The sequence below is a fragment of the Balaenoptera physalus genome, assembly GCF_965194825.1.
Source record: "Balaenoptera physalus genome assembly, chromosome: 5".
NCBI lineage: Eukaryota > Metazoa > Chordata > Mammalia > Artiodactyla > Balaenopteridae > Balaenoptera > Balaenoptera physalus.
In genome coordinates, this window is record NC_138884.1 from 148410758 (window position 1) to 148425410 (window position 14653).

Here is a 14653-nt window from a genome sequence, read left to right on the forward strand (position 1 = left end):
GGCCACGTCTGTTCTCAGCTTCAGCACTGGGGCCCGCCAAGTGCAGATACCCGTTAGCCGTTCTTACAAGAAAAGCCAAGGGTAACGCGCCAGGCCTATGTCAGGGCACCGTGAACACGAGTGGGGAGGTGGCCCCATGACAGGCGGCTTGGGTGCAGCCTCGTTCCTCCGTGGGCTGCTTGGCCCGGTGCCAGGCCTGTCCAACACAGGAGGTGGCCCTACCCTGGGCCTTCATGTCATGTCTGCCACCGGCCCGACCGGCTGTTGTGTCCCTCACAGCCCTGGCCAGGCTTCGGGCCGGGCCGGGGCGACTGCACTGAGACACCTGTCGGGCCCAAGGGAGGACTCAGTGCGGGGCTTCCAGGCCGCTCCTGGGAGCTCAGCTCTCAGCCACGCGCTCGGGCACTGGGTCCCGCATGTGCACGCACGGCCCAGCCCTCAGGCTCACGCTTGGGCGGGGTGCAAAGTTGGCCCAGGACGTGGAGGCGAACAGGGGGTGACCTTCGACTCGGTTTACCCTCGGAGGAGCCGACAGCCTAGAGGCAACTCCTGGCTTCAGACGTGTGCAAGGGAAACGGAGGGGCCTTTACTCTGGTTTGTCGTCGCTCTGGCCCTGGAGGAGATGGGTGAGGCGGAAACCCCCCAATTCAAGGGCAGTGGCTGCATTGTTTGATCGTAGCTTCTAAACGATCACTTCAAAGTAAAGGGGTGTTTGTGTGAGGGCACAGACATATGCCTGAGGCTCAGTGAGCTCTCACACAAGTGCTGGGGCCCCACCCCTGCTCAAGAAGTGCAGGGCCCCGGCCTCCCCAGGACCCCCTTCCCCAGCACTCCTCCTTCCTAGAGCTAACCACTTGTGCATGTTTCTAAATCTGTATATTGGAACCTAATCCCCAAGGTGATGGTACCAGGAGATGGGGCCTTTGGGAGGTGATTAGGTCATGAGATTGGAGTCCTCATGAAGAGGATCAGTGCCCTTATAAGAGAGACCCCAGGACTCCCTCACCCCCTTCCACTGTGAGGACACAGCAAGAACCAGGAAGCTGGCCCTACCAGATACCAAGTCTCCACAGCATGATCCTGGACTTCTGTGAAAGTAAACGTATGCTGTTTAAGCCCCCAGTCTACGGTTTCCTGTTACAGTGGTCCAGGTGGACTAAGAAACCACTCTCTTTTAGTAAGGTTGGATTTCCCTGTTCGAACTTCATAAACATGCAGTTATAGTGGGGGATGTGTCTGTGTCTGTCGGTGTGTCTGTTTTGTGTGTGTGTGTGTATGTTGTCTGGCTTCCAGCAGATGTGCTGGTGAGGTTCAACAACGTCTAGCAGAAATTTGTTCCTTTTCGTTGCTACGTAGTATACCGTTATGGGGGTGTATCACACTTTGTTTTTACTCCATTCTGCTGTTGATGGACACTTGAGTCGTTTTCAGTTTTGTACGTAACATCAGTTAGAAATGGCTGTGCTGAACATTCGTTGGGCGGTGGAGCTGCTGCCTCCCAAGCACCTCACTTTCCTCCCCTGAGTTTCTCTCAGGTGCTTTAACAAGGTCCCTGTTGATGGGCAGTTATTTCTAATGCGTTTTTTCAAGATAAAATGTCCTCAACATAATAAAGCCCACAGCTAACATCATACTCAGCAGTGAAAAGCTGAAAGCTTTTGCTCTAAAATCAGGAACAAGACAAGGATACCCACTCTCACCACTTCTATTCAACATACTATTGACAGTCCTAGCCACAGCAATTAGGCAAGAAAAAGAAATAAAAGGCATCCAAATTGGAAAGGAAGAAGTAAAACACTTCTTGCAGATGACATGAAATTATACATAGAAAAAACTAAAGACTACATCAAAAAACTGTTAGAACTGATAAAGGAATTCAGTAAAGTTGCAGGGTACAAAATTAATATACAGAAATCTGTTGTGTTTCTATATACAGTGAAAGTAAACTACCAGAAAGAGAAATGAAGAAAACAGTCCCATTTATAATTGCATCAAAGAGAATAAAATACCTAGGAATAAGTTTAACCAAGGAGGTGAAAGTCCTGTACACTGAAAACTGTAAGACACTGATGAAAGAAACTGAGGAAGACACAAATAAATGGAAAGATACTCCATGCTCATGGATTGGAAGAATTAATATTGTTTAAATGCCCATACTACCCAAAGCAATCTATAGATTCAGTGCAATTCTCTAAAACTTCCAATGACGTTTTTCACAGAAACAGAACAAACAATCCTAAACTCTTTATGGAACCACAAAAGACCCCAAATTGCGAAGTCAATCTTGAGAAAGAAAGACAAAGCTGGAGGCTTCATGCTCTGTGATTTCAAACCATATTACAAACCTACAGTAATCAAAACAATATGGTATTGGCATAAAACAGACACAGATCAATGGAACAGAATAGACCAGAAATAAACCCACACTTATGTGGTCAGTTAATTTACGACAGAGGAGCCAAGAATATACAATGGGGAAAGGACAGTCTCTTCAATAAATGGTGTTGGGAAAACTGGACCACTATCTTACACCATGTACAAAAATTAACTCAAAATGGATTAAACGTAAGACTTGAAACCATAAAACTAAAAGAAAACAGTAAGCTCCCTGACATTGGTCTTGGCGATGATTTTTTGGATCTGACACCAAAAGCAAAGGCAACAAAAGCAAAAATAAATAAGTGGAACTACATCAAACTAAAAAGTTTCTACACAGCAAAGGAAACCATCAACAAAATGAAAAGGCAACCTATGGAATGGGAGAAAATATTTGTAAACCACATAGCCGATAAGGGGTTAATATCCAAAATATATGAAGAACTCATATAACTCAGTAGCAAAAAACCAAACAATCCAGTTACAAATGGACAGAGGACCTGAATAGACATTTTCCCAAAAAAGACATACAAATGGCCCACAGATACGTGAAAAGGTGCTCAACATCACTAATCATTAAGTTTTGTTTTTTGGTTTTTGTTGGTTTTTCTATTTTTGGTCACACCTCGAGGCATGCGGGATCTTAGTTCCCTGACCAGGGATTGAACCCGTGCCCCCTGCAGTGGAAGCACAGAGTCCTAACCACTGGACCACCAGGGAATTCCATCGTCACTAGTCATTAGGGAAATGCAAATCGACCACAGAGGGACATCACCTCACACATATTAGAATGACTATTATTAAAAAGACAACAGATAACGAATGTTGACTAGGATGTGGAGAAAGAGAACCCTTGTGCACTGTTGGTGGGAATGTAAATGGGTGCAGCCACTGTGGAAAACTGTGGAGATTCCTCAAAAAATTAAAAATAGAACTACCATATGATCCAGCAGTTTCACTTCTGGGTATTTATCTGAAGGAAATGAAAACACTAACTCAGAAAGATATCTACACCCGTGTTCATCCCAGCATTATTTACAATTGCCAAGATATAGAAGCAACCAAAGCGCCCATCGATGGATGAATGGATAGAAGATGTGGTACATACATACAATGGAATGTTACTCAGCCATTAAAAAAATGGAACCCTGCCATTTGTGACAACGTGGATGTACCTAGAGGGCATTGTGCTAAGTGAAATAAGACAGAAAGACGAATATATGATCTCACATGTATGTGGAATCTTAAAAAAAAAAAAAAAAAAAAGAACTGATACAGAGAACAGACATGTGGTTGCCAGAGGCGGAAGGTAGGGAGTGCATGATGCGATGAAGGGGGTCAAAAGGCACAAACTTGCGATTATAGACTAAGTCACAGGATGTAATGCACAGCACGGCAACTCTAGTAACAATACTGTAGTGTGTCCTGACAGCTGATGGGAAGCTGGTCCTCAGAGTTCACATCCCGTAACTCTGTGAGGTGGTGGATGTTCACGAGACTTACTGTGGTGATCATTTCACTGTATGTACAAATATAGAACCGTGACGCTGTACACCTGAAACTAATATACTCTGTCAATTAAACCTCAATAAAACAATAATAAGGCGTTCTGTCTGACACTGATGTTCCAGAATTAAGACGCTAAACCCAGCACAGCACTGGAGGCCCCCCAGCCTCCAGGGCACCTCTCTGCCGGATCTGTGTCCAGCGCCCTGCACAGTCTCCCTTAGGCCAGCTCAGGCCTGAGGAGGGTCCAGCCTGGGGTCCTGAGGGCACAGGGCATGACAGGACATGAGGGGAGTGGGAAGGGCAGTGATGGGGTCGTCACTGCAGGGGTGCCGGGCCAGGGATGTCCCTTCCCTCGCAGCAAAGGTGGGGAGCCCTTCCCAGCCTTGAGTTGGTTGGGGTCCAGGGTCCCTGAGACCTCCTTCCACGACCACACAGTGGCCCGTGGGCCTCACCCCTGGTGGCTGCAACAGCTTTGCCGAGGTGACCCCAGTGGACTTGGCCACCAAGTGCCCGCTAGCCGCCCCTTACAGCTCTGGAGGAAGGGCAGGCAGTTGTCTGGTCCCCACTTGGCCCTGCGTGGCCGCCCTAGCTGGCTTAGCCCTAGCACCCCTGAGCCTCGCTGGCCGGAGCGCGGCCGTCATACGTCAGGACAAACCCCTGCCCTTGGCATTTGTGCTCCGTGGCCCCTCCACAGCCTCCCGGCTCCCGGACCGCCCCTCTCGTGGCGCCCTCGGCCAGGCCTGGCTGACCCCGCAGGGAACTGCTCTGCTTCCCATGACCATGTTGCTCCAGGTGGATGCCGCCCAGGACCCCTCGGCCACCCACAGGGCCGGAGGCGGGCGTGGAGGCCCTTCCTGGATGCCCCACCCATCCCTGGCCCTGTGTTAGCTTCACGAAAACTCAGCAGCCTCACCGTATTTGGAAAATAGGAGACCCCAGACGCCAGCCACTCAAGGTCACTGGTAAGGCCCGGGACCCCTAGTTGCCTGTCCCCGAGCTGGTGCGTGCAGCCTGCCCAGGGCATGGAGGTCGGCCCCCCTCCCACCCGAGGGAACCCTGACACAGCTGAAGCCCCGGACTGGGGTGCACTGGCCACGCTTTGCCCCCACTTGCGCCTTAACAGGGAAGCCTGCTACCCTGGAGTCCCATCCAGGGCGTGTGAAGACCGGACCTGTTTGTTGAGCAGCCCCGGGGCCTTTGCATCCCACTAGGGATGCCGCCACAGGCTCGGCAGGGGAGGGGGACTGAAGTTCTAGCCCCACCAGCCTGAGGGACACCCGCCAGGAGGAGGAGGTGTGGGGTGCAGCCGCTTGGGCTCCCCACGGGCAGGCTAACCACGGCTCGCTGGGTCCGGGGTGGGATCACGGCAGGAGGCAGGGAGGGATGGGTCTGCGTGGGCCCTGGTCGGGATGCCCACCAGGCAGAGCAGGGCCCCATCTCATCTCCGAGGCCAGGGTGGGACAGCCCGGCTTGGCGAGGAGGACAGGAAGCCCACCGCCAACTCCAGGAGCTTCCCAGCATCCAGACTCCCATTGGCCAGCGCAGCCGGGACCACCGCACCGGCTCACGGAGCCCTGGAAATGCTCTATGACCCACCAAGGCCGCAGGGAGAGCCCCACCCAGCCACCAGGGGTCCCTCCGTGTGTCCAGAGGCACGTGGCACGAGCCCTCACCCTCAGGAAATAACTGGCCGGGTCGACAATGGAACACGAGTGATTTTAAACCATTTACAGAACTAACTAAATGGGTCCCAAGAAGCGGGCAGTCAGCTGAGCGCGCGAGGGCCACACCATCCAGGCGCAGGGCAGCAGTGACCCAGAGGGGACAGCGGGGGCCCTGCAGAGGGCGCCACGTGGTGGGGCCTGGCCGGGTCCCCCGTGGTTGGGGACATGCGTTTGGCTGGGACACATCGTCGTCACCGGGCCGCCGCCTCCAGGGAAGGCGCAGGCAGGTCGCATCCCAGGACCGGAGACTGCTCGCCAGACGCCGCCGCAGGTCCACCTGGAGCCGCCCGACACCTGTCCAGGCGGCACCTCCCGCCGGCCTGGGGACCAGAGCAGGTGTCAGAGGAGCGCCCCGGAACCGTCCACCCGCCCCCGCCCCCGCCCCCGCCCCGGGCCCGGGCAGCGCGCCCACCCTCGGCTCAGAGCCTGACCGCCGGGACGCAGCAGAGGTGCTGCGGGGCCGCTCCCTCGAGCCGTCGGGTCGCGTCGCAGTCCGACCGCCTCACCGCGGGGTCCCCTTCCGCCTCTGCTCCAGCGCCGGCAGCCGCTCCTCCCGGGCCTGCGCGTGCCGGGCCCCCGCCCTGTGCGCCGCCTCTGTGGCCACGATGTCGATCTGCGCATAGCGGGAAGCACCGGCCCCTGCGAGCAGCCCCAGGTGAGCTGGCGGGGCCGCACCCACCCCGCGCACCAGCCAGGGCCTGAGCGCCAGCTTCGGGGCTGTGACGGGGGTGCCCGCGAGCCCCTTGCCCAGGGCCGATGCGCCCGGGGCTCAAGGCCCCTGCGGACCCACCTCGGATGCCCGCGCCGGCCTCCTGGAGCTGCAGGCCTAAGTAGTGCAGCTGCTTCGTGGGGGAAGGGCTGGCGGGCACGTTCACATATGTGGGCGCCTCACTGCACGGCCTCTCGGGTCCTGTGGGGAGAGGGGCTGTGAGTCCCCAGGCGGTGGCCGAGGCTGAGCTGACCCCCTGGACTGTTCGGGAAAGAGCTCCCCACTGCCCACCCCTCACGCGTCCCGCCCTCCTCCTCTCCAGGGCCTGGGGAGCCTCCCTGACTCCCCCGTTTTCCTGGCCATCTTTTCCCACCCCACCCACGTCCCTCCCTGACCGGGGTGCCCCTGCCCCCCACAGCGGGCTGACCAGGGATGCCCCCTATGGCCCGCTGGACACACGTCTATCTTCAGCCCCTGGCCGCCCACCCTCAAACACCCCTCCCGGCCACTTCCTCCTTGGCTCCAGGGTGCCCTGCCCCTCCCAGGCAGGATGCCCCTGCCCTGTCCACACCCCGCCCCTCCCCCTCGGCTGTCCTCCCGGCTCACCCCATCTGCTTCAGGGACCCTCTTTGGACCGGTGAGTCCCCACAGAGCATCGTTCCCTGAGCGCAGGCCCACACTTCCATCCACTGTGACACCTCCTCCAGGGTGGCCCCAGGCACTTCAAGTCCCCTCCCCCGTCCAAGAAACTGCCCCCTGCCTCCCCCATTTCCTAGAAGTCGATGGTTTCACTCAGCAAACGCCAACAGGGCTCAGGGCAGGTGCGACAGCAGCAGGGGCGGGGACCCAGAGTGCCTGGACGCACACCCGATCCACCTGCGGGAGAGCTCGGCCTGCTGGGCCCCGGGGTCCCACGGGGAGGGACCCTGGTGTCCCACAGGGAGGGGCCCCGGGGTCCCACGGGGAGGGGCCTGGTGTCCCACGGGGAGGGGCCCCGGGGTCCCACGGGGAGGGGCCCCGGGGTCCCACGGGGAGGGGCCCCGGTGTCCCACGGGGAAGGGCCCCGGGGTCCCACGGGGAGGGGCCCCGGTGTCCCACAGGGAAGTGCCCCGGCTGCAGGAGACCAGGGTCAAGACCCTGCAGGGCCGTTCACCGGCAGCCGAACCACATGGGGTGGGGAGCCAGAGCCATACCAGAGGGCAAGAGCCCAGTTCCTCCCCCCTCCCTGAGGGCTCCACCTCGCGACACAGCCAGGCCTAGGGACTAGCACAAGTCCACCTGGTCAGCTCCCGGTCCCAGGGGATTCAGGGGCTGGGATTCTGGTGGGGTGGGATTTGGGGGGAGTGGGATTCCGGGATGGAGGATTCAGGAGGGGGGTGGGATTCCGGGAGGGAGGATTCAGGAGGGGGGTGGGATTCCGGGAGCGAGGATTCAGGAGGGGGGTGGGATTCAGGTAGGGGGTGAAGCTCCCACAGGACAGCCTGTCTCTGGCCACCTGCCTACAGGTACGGGGGAGCTGAGCCTCGGAGGGTCCTGGCTCTGCTGGCGCCGGGCACTAGAGAGCCAACCAGCCCAAGGGGCCTCAGTGGGCAGACCCTACCCCACTCGCTGCCATGTCCTGGCACAGGGCACCACTGCGGGCACCACCTTCTGGAGGCCTGCACCTGCACAGAAACCTGTCACCTCGTCCCTTTACTGCCCCAGCAAGGCCAGAGGGGGTCCTACTTGCTCAGTGGGGAGACTGAGGCCAGAGAGACCCTGTGTTCCCAAGTCAGCCAGCCTGGTGGGAACAGCCAAAGCTGGGGGTGGGGACAGCAGCCAGAGCGGGCTGTACCCGGGGCTGACCTGCGGCGACAGGGAGGGAAGGAGGAAGGCTTCTGCTGGACACAGACCCTCTTCCGTGTAACCCGAGATGACAGGCAGAGGTGCCCAGGGAGGCACCTAGACCGGGGGCCCAGGGGAAATCTGGGCAGGCTGCCTGGAGAAGGGGGCACACGCTGAGGGGTGAAGCTGGGGAGTGGGGGGCGGGAAGGCCTGGTTGAAGCTGGGACCCCATCAGGGGCTGAGACGGGGTCTGAGGGGAGTCTAGGAAGGAGGCCCGGCCTCCTGAAAGCTGAAAGGAGGGTTGTGGCATGACCTGAGGTCACGTGGACAAGCTCCCCGTGACTCAGCAGCTAGCTTTAGGGCTGGCTCCACATTTTCCACAGTGGAAGCAGGAGAGGGGGTGGAGGGTTCTGGGCAGCCCAGCATCTCCAGGGTCACACCAGGCAGCACAGCAAGGCTGCTCTGTCCCGCCTTGGCCTCTAGCAGCGTCTGCGGGGGCAGGGGCGCCCCTCTGGCGGCTGCTCCCCAGCCCTGGCTCCCCCAGGCTCCCCTTTACCTCCCATCTCCCTCCCTGATCCTTCAGACTGAGCCTCCTGCCAGCGTCTCGGGAGCTGTCTTGAATACTCTCTGGGCCAAGCAGAGGTCGGGTGGGTCTGTCCTGACCTCTCCCTGGCCACACAGCAGACCCGGCCCATCCACACTGGCTGTCATCACCGCTCTCTGGCCACGCTGTCCTGGGTCTGATTCATCTCTGCTCCCACCACACCCAGGGCCCCTCCTCCCCCAGGCCCCCCACCCCAGAGGAAAGGTTCCTTGTCCTCCAGTACATCCTGACGCCTGTCCCGTGCCTGTTCCCTGGAACACGCACTCTGTCTGGGTAAAAGGGGGGGTGGGGGCTGGACAGCAGGCAGGAGGCATCCAGGACCATCTGGGCAGGATGCCCGCTGCCCAGTGTCATCAGGGAGTGGTCCTCAGGGCCCCATCCTGACCCAGGGAACCCTAGGCTGGCCGGCATGGGGCTTTCCTGTGGCCCCTGTCTGACCCTGCATGCCCATGGCCTTGCCCTTTCCCTCCTGCGCCCTCCACTCTGGATGGGCCTGGGCCTTGCTTGGCCCACAGGGTCCAGCCCCAAACCAGCACCATGCGCCTCTGAAGAGGAAATAAAAAGATCCCACCCCAGGCTGGAGGTGGCCTCTACTCCACCGAGAAAATGAGGCACAGAGCAGACCCCCGACCTCCAGCCACGCCACCCGAGGCCAACCTCCCCCGACTTGCAGCCTCTCCCAGTTTCCCAGGCCTTCCCCTGGGTCAGAGCCAGCATCTGCCCAGCCGTCACCTCTTAACGGGGCTTCTCCAAGGGGACCCCGCGTCTCCCCCTGGCTCCCTGCCTGGGCTTCCTCCCACCAAGGTCACCAATGCCCCTGCCCATTCCTGGGTCCCCGGACCCATCATCACCTCTGTTCTCTGTCACCTGGAGGACAAGCCTCCCTCTTAAAGGCTGCGGCTCCAGGCCAGTGCTGACCCTGCCCGCTCTGACCACGCACCGTCCCGGGCAGGCTGCCCACACTCGGCCACCTTGTCCTCGACTCGCTGCCTGGCCCCACCCCACCCCAGCCGGGGCTCACCCCGGCTACACACTGCCGCCCTGCTGTCCACTGTCACCCCTCCCCGCTGTCACCCTCCTCCCACGGATACCCCACTGTCTTGTCTGGCACAGACTTTCTGGCTGGGCCGTGACTGCGGCCACTGTGACCCCACGTCCCTTGTCCCGAGGCTGTGCCAAAGCCAAGGCCTACCTGAGTGCATCACCGGGAGCCCAGGGGGTGAGGCAGCAGCTCCCTAGACCAAGGAGAACACATGTCAGTCTGTCCATCCAGCTCCCGCTCACCCTGTACCCAGCCCAAGAGCCAGCATGCTACCCAAGAGCCACAAGGGGCCACCTGCCGGGGAGACCAGCCAGGGGCCCAACTCCTCTCCAGGGGTCCCTGCGCACCCTGACACCCACAAACCCATGTGGGATGAGGCGTCGGCAGCTCGGGCCTCCAGGACAGATCTGGCCTGGCTGCTCTTGTCGGTGTCAGTGGCCGTGTGTCACACGCTGCCAGCTGTGTGTCAGGGTTGGTAGCCGTGAGATGCACAAGGGCTGTCACGTCACCCGCCCCTGGCCCTGGGCACTGCCAGCCTGCTCTAAGCAGGGCACCCCGGTTGAGCCACTCCTGGGGGCCCCGTGAGATGGGTCAAGCCCCCCAGACTGCAGGGTGGCCACTTTGAGGTGCCTGATTGGAGGTGCAGAAAGACTCCGAGAAGGAAGGGGGTTTGGGGGCTTCAGAGCTGGGGGCAGTGTCTGCCGGCAGATTGGGAGGGAGGGACGGTGGCCCACTGCTGGCACATTCACTGCTGCCTGAGCCTCCATCTCCCAAACCCAGTAGGAGATGGGCCAGCCAGGGCCAGGGGCACCTGACGGGAAAGGGTCCAGCATCCCCGGCGTTTCTGAGGAGGGCAGCCCGGCAGTGGGGTCTCATGGGGGGCTGTGGGCTGGAATAGGGGTGCAGAAGCTTGACCTGCTCTCTGGGAGGTCAAAGGTGCTGCCCAAACTCAGGACACAGCACCTCGACCCTGGTCCCGGCCAGGCTGCTGGGCACCTGGGCTGGCCTAACCCATCACCTTGTGTAAAGGCCCCCGGGCAGGCTTGGGGACTTGGGGAGGGCGTGTCTGACCTCCAACACCTGGGACAAGAGCCGACTGCCCTCAGGAGCCCCCATCACTAACTGCTCAGAGCCCCACCCACAGACGGCACCTGCTTTGCCGGCGGCGAGTCCTGCAGGCACAGCGTCAGACCCAAAGGACGAAACCACGTGCCGTGGGAGATGAGCAAACGCGGCGCCTCCTGTCCCCTCCCGCTGGGGGCCAGGGCCAGGTGGGGGCAGGGGGGTGCACGGGGCCTGGGGAGGCAAGGACTCCTCTCTGGTTGCCCCCTGCCCTGCCATTCCTGGCACCTGAGAAGCCCCCTCACACTGCCCACCCCACCCCAGGGAGGGGGAGTGAAGCTGGTGGCCCCAGGAGTGCAGAAGCAGGTGTTCCAAGCCAGGGGTGCGAGGCCCACCCCGTGAGCTCCGGAAAGATAGGGGATGAGGCCGAAAGCTTCCTGCGGGGCTATCCTGGCGGCCCACCTGGCCGCACCTGGTGAGAGGCTCCATGCCCCTGGGCCGCCCTGGGCTGCAGGGGAAACTGAGGCACACTCTCTTGGGGGCTAGGCCCTCCTCCTGAGCCGCCCCATCGCCTCCCCAAAGGGCCGTGGTGGTCAGTGGCCACTCCCATGGAGGGCCCCTCCCTCCTCTGGGCCCAGGCCCCTGGCCACGCCCCCTCCAGCCCAGAGCCTGTCCCCTCCGACCGCGCCCGGGTCCTCACCTGGGCGGCCCACACTCCACCCCTCCCGCCTCGCCCCTCAGGTGGCTCTTCCCTGAAGTCCCGGCCATCGACCTCGGTCCAGGAGACCAGAGCTCACAGCCAGGGCACCCGCACGGGCCAGGGGCAGGCAAAACGCCCAGCTCCAGCCCTCCCTGGCTTCACATGGAGGGCAAGTCCCTCGGCCGCCGGGGCCTCCACCTGCTCCGGTGGAGGGAGGGCCGTCTGCGGGCAGGGCCCGTGGGAGCGCAGCGGGGCTGGGCCTGGAAGATGAGGGCTCCGGCCGGAGCGGGCCGCCCAGGCCTCCAGGGCCGCTCCCCACAGCCCGCAGCACCAGCACCTCCCAGCCTCTTTCTTTTGCAACAAAGCTGGTGGGTCCCTCTGGGGAGGCGACAGGAGCGGTGTGTCGAGCCCCGTTGACAGGCAGCCACCGAGCACTTACATACAACAACTCACCAGGCCCCTCGGGGCCCAGGCAGGCAGGACTGTCGTCCTATCTACGCAGGAGGCTCAGACAGGGGTAGTGAGTTGCTTGGGGCCACCCAGCCGGCGGGCAGGGCCCCAGCTCGGCCCCCAAAGCCTGCCTTTCCCTCCACTGCAGTGTTGCAGGAGCCTGGCCAGAACCCCGGTCCTCAGGGCCCGCAGCGACCTGGGCCCCCGGCTCTCTAACAGGGTGGTGAACAGGGTGAAATGGGTGGGACAGGGTGGGATGTGGCCTCCCGGGATGTGCAGGGGGGGCCCTGATGGGGTCCCTGGAGCTCTGCCGCCCACGCAGGGAAGACTAGGGGTGGGGGGGGGTGCTCCAGGCTCAGAGCCAGGACCCTCACTGGCCCAGGAGGTAGGGTGTCCACCCTCACTGGACACAGGGAGCCACCTGCCTGAGCCTAAGGGACCACTGAGGACCGCACTGTGGTCTCCAGTGAACGTGTGCACACACATCACACAGGCCACACGCGTGCATGGGCACACGCATACACCTGGCACCCAAGCACAGATCACACCACACATGTAACACACGTGCACACAGGATGTGCACACGCCACACACAAGTGCATGCAAATGCACGCACGCACACGCACGCCATGACACATATGCACACTGCATGTCACACGTGTGTGCACGTCTCACGCACAGAACACATGCATGCAAATGAAAGCACTCACATGCACACATCACACGCTGGCACACACACCACACACACATGCACAAGGCCTGTGTGCTGTTTGAGGCTGCTCTCCTTGTTCACGCCTCTGGCGTGTTCAGGCTTAAGGCTGGACAGTCGAGGCCTCTCCCTGCTCTGTGACCCACGGGCCAAGGGAGGCCGAGCCCCTGGATTTCAGAGACAGTTAAAGGCCCCACTGGGAGAGCCAGGGTGGGAGGTGGACAGAGCTGGCCACATGGAAAAGGACAAGACGATAAGAAAAAAACAATTTTATTTCCAGTCTAAGAATGTATTACAAACAGTGTCAGGTTTTAAAAATGTGAAGAGCAACAAACGGCTTCAGCCAACAGTGAAGATACAAAGCGAAACAGTTAACAGGTGAGCTGTGTGCAGGACGCAGCCGGCCGGAGCCCAGATCGGACGGACACGGGCCTCGCCTTCCACAGCGGCGTCTGGAATCGTAGCGCGAATGGACAAACCAGGCCACGCAGCCAAAATCCATGCAGGCGAGCAGGCCGACCACGGAGGGCGTGGAAGAAGCACGACGCCCGGAGGCGACCCACCGGCAGTGCCTGGGGCCCCTGAATGCGAACGGACGGCCCGAGCCCTGCATCCTCTGGTCCTGACCACCAGCCCTTGGCTCAGCCAGGGGGGCGGAGGGGGGTGCCCGCTGCCCGCACTGTCCCGGGGCTCCTGGCAAGTGACCCCGACCCTGCCCTTCCCCCTGGAGCGCGCAGGTTCAGGAAGCGGCGGCTGTGAGTGAGCCGTCGGGGTCCCGGGGTCCCGAGAGCCAGACCCGCACCAGTCCCCGGCTGCCTCCTGGGCCTCAGCGACCCCCCAAAGGACAGACCACCTGTGCACGCAAGCAGGTGAAGCCCCTCGGACACAACGCAACGTGCAGGGAGGTTAGTCTCAGGCTCCTGTTTGAATTGGGCACCTGGTCCTTAGGCTCTGCTGCCCCCGACCCGGCCCCCCACCAGCCTCCCACCTTCCAGGACGCACTTCCAGCTGCGTCCGCGGCCCTCCCTGCAGGCTGGGCCCCCAGGCCGCCCCACCGAGCCCGGTCCCGGCTGCCCCACGGCACGAGGGCAGCCCCACGAGGGCACCACCCACCCCACAGCCGCCGCCCTCAGGGAGGGGCATTTACCTTCAGTCCTCCGCAGACGGGACACGCGGAAAAGAGAGCCGGAGGGGGCCCCGCGTGGGGGGCGCCCGCTTCCCAGGGCTCGCCTGGCCCCGACGGGGCCTCTGTCGCCTGTCCCCGCCGTCGCTCGCCCAGCCAGCCGGAGGGACACCCTGCCGACGGCCGGCCGCCCGAGTCCCCGGCGGCTCCGTCGCTGGCGCTGCCCTGTGTGGCGGGGGGCTGGTCCCGGGCCGCCTGGCGCAGGCTGCGGGGCGTGTCGTAGTGCGGCCGCGGCGCCGCGGGCACCTGGTACTCGGCCGCCCCGGGCGCGCAGGCGCACAGGCTGCGCTCGGGCGCCCCGCCTCCCGGCAGGCTGAGCAGGGAGCCCAGCTCGTCGGCTCCGCGCCACACGTCCAGGCTGCTGCCTGCGAAGGACGAGAAGCTGCCCGAGTAGGAGGAGTGGCTGCCCGTGGCGATGCCGCTGTCCGAGGAGCTCTGGCGGCCGACCTCCTGCAGCTGCCGTGGCCGCAGCGGCCTGGGGGGTGGCCTCGAGGCACCCGCTGCGGCCTCCCCGGGGGCCTGGGCGGCCGCCAGCCCGAGACCCTCCGGCGACGCGCCCGCCAAGGACGGGGACGGCTCTGGCCACGGCGCGAGCCGGCTGCTGGCGCTGACGTCCGAGTGGCTGGCCTCTGACGACGAGCTGGACAGGCTGCGGTCGTCCCCTGAGCGGAGAGTCGGGGGCTGAGACTCCTGTGGGGCTCGGGCTGCCCGGGGTGGGCTGGGGAGCCTCGGTGGGAGCTGACGTCTAGTCCCGCCACGCC

General features: G+C 61.7%; 1 protein-coding gene across 10 annotated transcripts in view; it reads right to left on the reverse strand.

Moving 5' to 3' along the window:
* Nucleotides 1–5196: 5196 nt before the first annotated feature.
* The window catches only part of DOK7 (docking protein 7), a 36208-nt gene continuing 26751 nt past the window's right edge, over nt 5197–14653 (reverse strand). For 2 of the 10 annotated variants that reach the window (XM_082462431.1, XM_082462435.1), the window contains 5 exons: nt 13857–14554; nt 9939–9981; nt 6400–6519; nt 6022–6248; nt 5804–5929 (listed from right to left, as the gene is read on the reverse strand). In XM_082462431.1, coding sequence (XP_082318557.1) covers nt 6112–6248; nt 6400–6519; nt 9939–9981; nt 13857–14554 — 998 coding nt within the window. In that variant the 3' untranslated portion in view covers nt 5804–5929; nt 6022–6111. Of the gene's footprint in view, nt 5930–6021; nt 6249–6399; nt 6520–9938; nt 9982–12963; nt 14555–14653 lie in introns of those variants that run through there. The other 8 variants (XM_082462434.1, XM_082462432.1, XM_082462433.1 and 5 more) reach the window with 8 other exon arrangements.